The 10,480-nt window shown below is 53.0% G+C and overlaps 1 protein-coding gene across 1 annotated transcript; it reads right to left on the bottom strand.

Moving 5' to 3' along the window:
• Window positions 1-582: 582 nt before the first annotated feature.
• On the bottom strand, window positions 583-4,617 carry LOC109304877 (zinc finger protein 316-like). Its single transcript, XM_019527705.1, has 5 exons — window positions 4,586-4,617; window positions 3,732-3,942; window positions 2,564-2,653; window positions 1,926-2,098; window positions 583-1,428 (listed from the first exon to the last, which is right to left on the bottom strand). Exons 2-5 carry the CDS (start codon window positions 3,898-3,900, stop codon window positions 1,120-1,122), a joined length of 741 nt encoding a protein of 246 aa, XP_019383250.1. The 5' UTR covers window positions 3,901-3,942; window positions 4,586-4,617; the 3' UTR covers window positions 583-1,119.
• Window positions 4,618-10,480: the final 5,863 nt, after the last annotated feature.

The raw sequence follows: 10,480 nt of genomic DNA, 5'->3' as shown, positions 1-10,480 counted from the left end.
TGAAGACCTACAAGGTCCCTTCTGACCCTACTTCTATGATTCTGTGAAGGTTTAAAGTGAGGACCCATGGCAGTGAAAAGCATCCATGACAGGTGGCTGACAGAGAAACTGCTTTCTGGGAGAGAGGATAAATCAGCATCACCAGGGAAGAGGACACGATGATATTATAAAAACTGTAGCTGCAACTGAATCCAGCATCCCATCCAAAGGGAGCATCATCCCAGAAATGGAGATGAGTCCACAGGTTGGTAAATACTGGCAGGTGTAAAACCAAGTTCCTCAGAGTCATGGAAAGGACAAAAAGGTGGCAGAAAGCACACACTTCATAGCATGTGAAAGGCCAGAATGTAGAAGTGGTCTATGAGGTCTCTGTTGAGCTACAGAAAATATTTGAGAACTTCCTTAAGGAAATCCTCTGGGGGAAGCTGAGGGGGAAGAAAGTATTAGAAAAGCAAGCTAACTTGGTAAAAGGTAAGTACCTAAACCCTGCACACAAGCCAGAATAAGTCCCTGTATCAGAGATCCTCTGGAAACGAAAAATGGTTTTCACTAGGCCCTGCACCTAGCGCACTTCAGACACCCATCACTGTGATAAGATCTGCAGAGGGGATTTTAGGAGAAGAACAAGAAAACTTTGGAGAATGGCAGAGTGAGCTTGAGAGCACAGGCCTTAAGCTAAATACAGCAAAGCCAGAGTCGCTGGTCTATACCCACAGGTAGGAATGTGGACAGAAGCTTCCAGTGACCCCTGGAAGTATAGGTACCTGGGGTACCATCATGTGTGCGCCTGTCACTAGAGGAAGAGTTGTGGAAATGCATCATCCACATGTTGTAGCAGAAACGGCTAATAAAACTTCCATTAACCTGTGCTGGGTCATTTAGATATTACTGAACTGAGCATGCTAGGACTGTTAAATGTGTTTGGATGGGACACACTATTGAAGGGGAAAATTAGAAATATTCCCCAAGGAAGAACTGTTAGTGAATTGATGCACAATGAATTGAAGATGATATGAACATGTTGACAAGGCAAAGGGAAATCATGTTATCAAGAAACTGTTGGATATGGAAGCACCAGCAGCTACAAGAATGGGAAAGACACAAGTGAAGGTGGCTGGATCAAATGAAGGAGGATCTGTCAATATATGTAAGAGAGGTCTGATCACTAACAAAGCAATGGGGAGGAAGCATCTTTAAACCACCAGCCAAAGGTGCATGAGGATGATACTGCTGAAAAACAGGAAGACAATAAACTTCAAAGTTCACATAGTTCCACGGGGAAGCAAGAAGCAGAGCTTTACCCAGGGAAACGAGGGCTTGGAAATTTCTCAGCATCTGGTCCTGGTAAAGCACCTTGTCTTCATTTTCCAGCAGCTCCCACTCCATCTGTGTGAAATACACTGCCACATCTTCAAACACCTCCTGGAGCTGTAGTCACAAGTGTTACACCATCAGTGTCTCATGTTCCAGCTGCTTCCAGCCCCCACAGCCCTGTCTGGAATCACTGTGTATTACAACTAATTGCAGGCTTTGTCATGACAGGTAAAGGTGCAATATTCTCCCCAGACTTCAGCTGACATGTGATGTGGATGCAGCTGTGGACATAGGAGTTCATGTGTTGGCCTTACCCCAGCTCATCCCATTTTATTTGCTTGGTCCTTTGAGGCAGCCTGGCCAGCACTTTTAGGGGCAGGAAGCCCTGGCTCTATGCATTCACAAGGCCCATGCCAGCACCCCCCTGGCTATCTGCACTTAGAAGGCAGCCCCTGCTAATGCCAGCTTGGTGTGTTTGCAGCCTCTATCACCACAGACTTGATGCTCTTCAGGTCTCTCTGCACCCCATATTGTTTACACCACCCCTGACTCCTCCTGAGTTCTGCCCCAGCTTTATTCCCACACCCAACTCGACCTAGTGCCCAGCTCACCTCCAAGCTCTCCCCCTGCTCTGGAGGTTTGCTTTGCCACGTCTGCACTTGGCCTGGCTCAGGTACCATGGAGCTCCTCTCCTCCAGTCTCCTTGGGAAAATCCTCTGCAGCTCCAGGTTAACAGGCCCCTCCTCAGGAGGCTGCTGCTCAGCTCTGCTCAGGGTCCCAGCACCTTCAGGGCAGGAAAGAAAGTGAACACGTTAGCCCTGATGCCATTAGCATGGGGAAAGGCCTGCTAGTCTCCTGTACGGGCCTGGGACTGAGGCAGCCAGAGGCTTCAGAGTGTGGAAGCATGGGGAGAAGGAAGAATCAAAGTCCCACAGGTTTGGCTAACAGATCTGCACAAGCACGAAGCTGAAGATGAGCCCCAATAACTCTATCCCAGTGCAGGGTGGTGATCACAGCACCACAACAGAGCTTGCAGCAACATCACTACCTGGGGAAAGAAGCTCAAGGGATGTAGGGACTGTATCAGATCCACACATTAAGGGCAGGGGGAGAGGAAATGCAAGGTCAATCTTCTCCAGGGAAAACAAGAACAGCCACTCTGTTGGGGCACTGACTCCATCAAGATGTTTTGGCAGACAGATGGATGGTGCCTCCTGCTGCTGGAAAGGGCAAAGCCACCACTCCTCACCTGCTTCTTGGGAAGAGTCTTGTTTGGGGCACCAGCCTGAGAAGCTTCTATCTGCCAACAACTCCCAGGTCTCTTCAGTTTCAGGGGAATTTGTAGCAGGATGGAGGCCTGGGTTAGCTGTACCTGAACCAGCCAGAGGCCACTGGGGAAGTCTCATTTCCCCGTTACCTGCACCAGCCGCTTATTGGGCACAGAGGGCTCATGGTGGCATGAGAAAGGGGTGAGTAAGGCACTGATCCTTAGAACAGCAAGCAGGGTGGATTAAAAAAAATAAGATTTTTTTTTTATTTAATAGTATTTTATTTAAGATGCTTATTTAAAAAAATAAACCTATTTAAACGATAGTTTTAATTTAAGATATGTTAAAGCTCAACCTTATTGCTTTCTGCGATGAGGTGACTGGCTCTGTGGATGCAGGGAGGCCGGGGGATGTGGTAGTACCTTGATTTTAACCAGGCTTTTGATATGGTCTCCCACAGCATTTTCGCAGGCAAGCTAAGGAAGTAGGGGCTGGATGAATGGACTGTAAGGGGGACAGAAAACTGACTGCAGCATTGGGCTCAGAGGGCAGTAATCAATGGCGTAATGTCTAGTTGGCAGCCGGTATCAAGTGGAATGCGCCAGGGGTCAGCCCAGGGGTTTTGTTCAAAGTCTTCAGCAATGACCTGGAAGATGGCAGAGTGCATGCACCCTTAGCAGGTTTGTAGAGGACACCAACCTGGGGGGAGCAGTAGATATGCTGGAGGATAGGGCTAGGATTCAGGGTGACCCAGAAAGATTGCAGAATTGGGCCAAAGAACTCTCATGAGGTTCAGCAAAGACAAGAGCAAAGTTCTGCACTTAGGACGGAACAATCCCATGTACCAGGTACAGGCTGGGGACTGACTGGCTGGGCAGCAGCTCTGCAGAAAAGGACCTGGGGGTGACAGGGCACAAGAAGCTGAATAGGACCCAGCAGCGTGGTTACCAAGAAGGCTAATGGCATCCTGGGCTGCATTTGTAGGAGCGCTGCCAGCAGATCGAGGGCAGTGATTCTTCCCTCTATTCAGCACTGGTGAGGCTACATCTGTCCCAGACAGGGGCAGACATTCGAGCCTCTACCCATCCCCATGCAGAACAGCTTCTCAGGCACCCAGACCCATGCACAGGCCTACATCCAGTGCCTCACCTGACTCCTGGTGGGGTGGGGGCTCCTCTTTGGGGACATAAGGTGGCTTGTCCCCAGGTGCCAGGGTTTCCCTCTGTCCAGCCTCCCCCAGTGACCTGTTGGTGTGATGGGCCTTTGGCAGCTCCAGCCAGCAATCACCAGGGTCCTGCAGTGCCCCAGTGGGCTGCATCTTGTCTGAGGGCACCTCCTCAACCTTCACACTCACTGTGACCTGGGGATGAGATAAATATGTCACTGGAAAGCTGTGGGAATGGAAAGCAGGTGAAGATGGGGATGGCAGTATGAATGATCAGGGTTAAATGCTCTCAGCTGGAGACATGCCTCAGTCCCAGGCCCATACTGGAGCTTCTCATCCTCCACCTATCACAGCTGGAACCCCTTGGTCATGCTGCAGCCCCACGCTGTGCACCCGCACCCAGCAGGATGGCCACAAACTGCTCCAGCATTACCAGCTCCAGGACCTGCTCCTTGCTGCAGTGCTAGGGCTCCAGCCAGAGCAGACAGAACTTCCACAGGTGGCTACAAACCTCCTACAGCCCCTTGAATTCCAGGTAGCGAAGGCCCCAGAAGCTCTGGCATCAGGTCTCTGGGGTGGGGAGGTTGTCCCCGGTGCAGCTGTGGGGGTCTCTGAGGAAATCTTGGCCCCAGAAGGGGCTGCATGGCCTGTATCACCTCCTGCCCCCAGATCTCCTGGTGCTGGACCAGCTCCTCCTGCAGCTGCTGCTTTATTGCCTGTGGTGCTGACCACCTTGGGGATGCCCCCTGCCCCATCCCAGGCTGAATGATAGTGGGGACTTATCCTGTCCCTCAGCTCCTGCCTGGAGCCCCCCTAGGTCCTGCTCCTCCAGTATCACCTCAGGCTGCAGCAAGGCTGCAAAAGGAAGGGCCACAGCTGCCACTGGCTTCAGCACAGCTACAATCTCCTCCAGGAGACACCTCCTCCCCCCGGCACCTGGGCTCTCGCTCCCCTGTGCTCAGGCTGTGCCTGCCCACAGCATCTGGCCTCCAGGGCTCTGTGGGAAAGGAGACAGCACAGGTGCCACCATGTGATGGGAGACCCAGGACCATAACCCTGCTGCAGCCCCGAGGCCTGCCCAGGCCTGACTGTCCCCATGCAGAGCAGCTTCAGGATCATCCTTGCTCCCCTCCTGCTCCACACAGGCTGCGGGGACTGGGCTTCCTCCAGAAACCCCCAACCACAAGTCTCACATCTGCCCCTGCCCTCCACCAGGCCCTACAGTACCAACCTGGCACCCAGCGTGGGCCAGAGCCCCTGTAGTTTAAGGGCCTCCAGTCCCCCAAAGCACCCACATAGGACACAGCTACTCTCTGGAGCCCCACCACAGCTCCTTGCACATCGCGCCAGGCCCCCAGCACCAACCCACAGCCACATGGCTGCGCCACGGCCAGGCAGCGTTGGTCTGGGAAGTGTCTTCAGCGTCTCCCAAAAGCCCCAGACACCAGTGGAGTCTCCTGCCCAGCATCTCCTCACTCCCCACTCGCAGCCCATGCCGCCCCGGCTCTGCTGATGCCCCTCGCTCCCGACCCGCAGCTCCTCACCGCCGTACCGGCCCCGCTCCGCTCCCCTACCTCCCCCGCGTAGACTCCGGGGAGCTGCAAACACCGGTAGCGCATCCGCCGCTTTCGTAGCTCCTCCCATCACGTCACACACGGACGTCACTCACGGCAGCGGCGCATCACGCCCGCGCGTTAACCCTTCGGTGGTTGGAGCCGCAGGGCGGGGGGGCTGCTCGTTTGGGGGTGCCCCCCCGGCCTCGCCGCCCCCAGCCCCTGCCTGTTTCCCGGGCCTCAGGGTCTCCAGTGGCCCCCACGCCCTGAGCCCCTGTTTCCCCCCAGGACCCTGCAGCCCCTGCGCCTCGGTCTCCGCGTGCCTCAGTTTCCACCATGCCCGGATCCCCCCACGCCTCAGTTCCTGCCGGATGCACTCCAGCCCTCTGCCTCAGTTTCCTCTGGGCCCCCACTCCCCTCTCCGGCTTCTCTCCGTGTGCTCCGCCCCGGGCCTCAGTGCCTCAGTTTCCCTTGAACCCCCCAGCCCCCATGCCTCAGTTTCCCCCCATGCCCTTCCCTGGCCTAGAGACCCCCCCCTCCTCCACGACCCGGTCATCCCCCTGCCCCCCAGACCCATATCCAAGGCCATGGCCCAGCGACCCTTGACCTGGGTTCTGAGGGGCTGCCCGGCCTGTCCGAATGCCCCACCTCCGAGGGCCCAGGCCCAGGTTTGGGGGGTGGGCTGTGGGTCGGGAGTGAGGGGTCCCTCAGCACCTGGCTCTGGGGCAGACTCAGGTCCCTTGGCACCCGGGTCTAGAAGGGTCTCAGTGTTCCCCCGGCACCTGGGTTTAGGGGGATCTCAGGGGTCCTTGATGCTGCTGGCTCCAATGGGGTCTCCGGGTCCCCCTGCACCAGCTGTCCAGCGGTCTTGGGTCCCTGATGCTGCCAGCTGTGGTGGAGTCTCAGAGTCCCAAGACACCTGGGTCTTGTGGTCCCCTGGCACCTGGGTCTGGTGGGAGTTTCAGGGTCCCCAACGCTGCTGGCTCTGGTGGAGTTTCAGGGTCCCTCGGCACACGGGACTGGGGGATTCTTGGCACCTGGGTCCCCTGGCACCCAAGTCCGCCCGCACTCAGCTCTGGGACAGTCTTGGGGTCCCCAATGTTGCTGGCTTTTGGGTGTCTCGGTGTCCCCCAGCACCCAGTTCTGGTGGGAGTTTCAGGGTCCCCAATGCTGCTGGCTCTGGTGGGGTTTCAGGGACTCTCCCCTGTACTCGGGACTGGGGGGATCTCTGGGTCCTCAATGCTGCCAGCCTTGCTTAGGTCTTGGGATCCCAAGGCACCTGGCTCTGGTGAGGGTCTCAGGGTCCCCTAGCACCTGGCTCTGGGACGGTTTGGGGTTCCCCATGAACCCAGCGGTGGGGGTATATTGGGGTCCCCGATACTGCCAGTTCTAGGCAGGTCTTGGGGTCCCCCTGCACACAGGACTACAGGCAGTGACAACTTGTCCAGGAGCTCTTCTTCTGGTGGCTGCTCTGGTGGCTTTCGCTGCCAGTCCAGGAGGGCATGAGAGCAGGCGTGTCACACACCACATGTACCCCCAGATCTGTGTGGGGTGGGCTGGGCCAGGCTGCACTCTGCGAGGCTAGCCTCAGCCTCCCGCTGTCAGGCTGTGCTCCATGGGGTGGGTGGAGCCACGACTGTGCTCCATTTGTACAGGTAAATCACTATTATGTTGATGCCAGGTTTTCACTTATTGTTAGTACCAATCAGTGCAGAGCCCAGTGGTAGCAGGTTTTGTACAAACACGTCAGACCAAATGATCCTTTCTTCAATAGCTTGCGTTGTGTGCACAGGGTGTACAGTGTGAATTAAAAACAAGCCAGAATCTTATCAGGGGATAAGGCACAATGCCGCATTTACTGGAACATAAAACATAAAAAGAATAAAGAACAGTAAGGTTATTTGCTTCACTCATTTCCATGCATACTCATTCATTCATTCATCCATTCCTTCAAAAGAGACAGGCACACACACACACAGAAGTTAGACAGTCCTGCAAAGGTTAAGGTGTTACCAAGTTTTAAAGTTGTTCAAGATCAGTCTGGTGGCTGGCCAAGCTGACCAAGAGAGTTGGAGTCAGGTCTTGTTGGACGCGCCCAAAACTCCTTCTTGCAGGTGGAAGAGTCCCAAAGCCTTGTCTTTGTGTTCATTCTTTATAGTAATAGCTGTTCGTACCAGCCTATGGATTCCACTGAGTCTGATGCAAAGGCCATCCTTGTCCTGTTGGCAGGCTGAGATGGGTAGGTCATGATCTTCTGGCTTTGTTGTCTGCAATCTTAGTTTCGTAGTTAGTAGGGTCGGAAGGGACCTGAGGAGATCATCAGGTCCGACCCCCTACCACGGCAGGGAAGAGTACTGGGGTCAATCAATCCCAGCAAGGTGATTGTCAAGCCTTGTCTTAAAGACCCCCAGGGTAGGAGCCAGCACCACTTCTCTTGGCAGTTGGTTCCAGATCCTAGCTGCCCTGACAGTGAAGTTGTGCCTCCTGATATCTAGCCTAAATCTACCCTCTGCCAGCTTGTGACTGCTACTCCTGGCAGTGCTCGGGGGAACAGGGACTCCCCCAATGCCTGCTGGTCCCCTCTGACTAGTTTGTAACAGGCCACTTGATCCCCCCTCAGCCTTCTCTTATGGAGGCTGAACAGGTTCAGGTCCCGTCGTCTCTCTTCGTAGGGCCTGCCCTGCTGCCCCCTGATCATGCAAGTGGCTTCCTCTGGACCCTCTCCATGTTGTCCACATTGCTCTTGAAGTGCAGTGCCCAGAACTGGACACAGTACTCCAGCTGTGGCCTGACCAGTGCTGCATAGAGGGGGAGGATCACCTCCCTGGACCTGCTTGAGATGCATCTGTGGATGCATGACAAGGTGTGGTTGGCCTTCCTGACTGCACCCCCACACTGCCAGCCGATGTTCATCTTGGCATCAATGACTCCAAGATCCTTTTCTGCCTCTGCACTGACAAGATGGGAGTTCCCCAGCCTGTAGGTATGGTGCTGGTTCTTCCTCCCCAGGTGCATCACCTTGCACTTGTCAGTGTTGAATCCCATCCTATACTTGTCCACCCACCCCGTAACCTGTCTAGGTCCGATTGCAGCCTATTTCTCCCTTCTAGCATGCCCACATCCCCCCACATCTTAGTGTCATCAGCAAATTTGAACAGGGTGCTATTTACCCCCTCGTCCAAGTCACTGACGAAGATGTTGAACAGTGCGGGCCCGAGGACCGAGCCCTGCGGAACCCCACTGCCCACATCCCTCCAGGTCGAAAATGACCCATCCACTACCATCCACTACTATCTTCAGGGTCTGTCGCTTGCAGTCTTCAGCCATCAGGATGGAGCATGATTTAGTGTCTGGTAATCCTTCACTGCTGACTCAACATGGCTGCAGCCCTTAACCGTTAAACCACAGAAGGCTATGTTCACCTTCTGCAAGAGGCCTGTCTTCTTCTGTCGCTATCCCATATGTCCGTCATTCATTCTTTCGTTCCCTCTTTCCACATAAACGAAGCATATTTACACACACCAGACATACCAAAAACCCTTACACAAGCATTTTCCTTATGTGGCGGGCCAGTAGGGGGTGCTCCTGCGTTGAGCCACCCACCTCCCTGCACCCAACCACCTTCCAGGCTCCGAGTGCCTCCCTGGGGCGCCTCGCGTCCGGCTGACCCCCTTCCTGGAGCACACTCGCTAGCCTGGGGTAATGTAAGCTGCCACCACCCCGAGAAGGGACTCTCTTGGCCCTGTGTCCTTGGGGGAACACAGGCCTAATAGTCCTACGGGTACTCAACCCAGTACAGGCACTTGGGGCACTTCTCCAAGTTGGGGGCCAAAAAGGAAAGTCCCTCTTAGTCCGTAGACCTAAGGGTCCTCTTAGGCATAATTTAGACCCACCCCTCAATAAGTCTCCTACACCAGTCACAAAGGAGAACTTTATTGATTACAGGGGTAGGGTGAAAACAGGGCACAAGATAGAGCAATATCATAGAAATCCCATAGAGCAAAACAGCCTGGCTGAGGTAGCCTTTTGATCACGCATCTGAGTTACTGCCAGCTAGATATCTAACCAGATCTCGAGCAGCTTACTCACAAGCATCATCCTGAGGCTGTTGGAGATTCCCTCTGGAGGCAGGCCATTCCTCGCTCATGAGTTATGGGGGAGAGCGCCAGTTTCAGATGGTAAAGCTCCTCTCTCTATCTGAGTCCCCGCATGGCTGCTGCCCCGTCCTCCTGGGCAGTCTTAACTTATATAGCCCCTGTGACCTCGTTCACCTGGTCCAATGTCAGCCAACCAATTTGAAATATATCACCAGTTGCTGGGCAGACTCTAGCCCACCAGGTAGAAGCCCCTCACCCAGGTAGCTCATACCAGTCACAGGCAGAGGGAGCAGGTTTCCCCCCTCCCTCAGGAATGTATCCAGCTCAGGTTACCTAAAGAGATAGGGTAAAGGGGTGTCTCCTCTGCTGGGCACATCCTAATCACATTGTCACAGCACAGAGATTTTGGGGAGAAACAAAAGGTGGCTTCCTACCACACCTTATATTAAATTTAAGTTCTAAAGTCATGAGTCAAATATGTCTAAAATTATGAGACCAATATGTCAAATACATTTATGCTAGGCAATAAGAACTTTAAAATAGATGGTTAATTCCAAGCACTAATAATTACTGATCAGATTATACAAAAGTAAATCATAACAAGATTAACTTTATTTTAATGATTGAATCTTTTCCTTATATAAAAAGAGAAATAACAAAATAAAAAAACCTCATAATAAAATAAGCAATTAAAGCAATTATAGTCACTGCAATACTACATTTGTTGCACGATTACAAGGTTACATATTGCTTCCATGTATGTTTGATCATTGGATATATAATAAATGTAATCAACTGGTATACAGTGGGCCATATCATGCTTGCTTTACTCAAGCAGAACTCCAAATTGTTGTCAACAAAAATGTTCTGTAAAGTGAACAAGATTTGGCTTAAAGATAAGGTAACTAATTATTTCACTCAACTGTCACATGGACCATGTCACTCTTCTGATCCTTCTAATAACTCTTCTTTCTTCAGTGTATCAAATTTAAATTTCTTGTTGAATTTGATACCACACACAACTTTACCCCTCATACCTACATCTTGAATTTCACACTTTACCATGTTTCTACAAATCTTCTT

This window comes from Gavialis gangeticus, unplaced genomic scaffold (genome assembly GCF_001723915.1).
Source record: "Gavialis gangeticus isolate Ggan-Ray unplaced genomic scaffold, GavGan_comp1, whole genome shotgun sequence".
Classification (NCBI taxonomy): Eukaryota; Metazoa; Chordata; order Crocodylia; family Gavialidae; genus Gavialis; species Gavialis gangeticus.
This window is presented reverse-complemented; position numbering and strand designations above follow the sequence as displayed.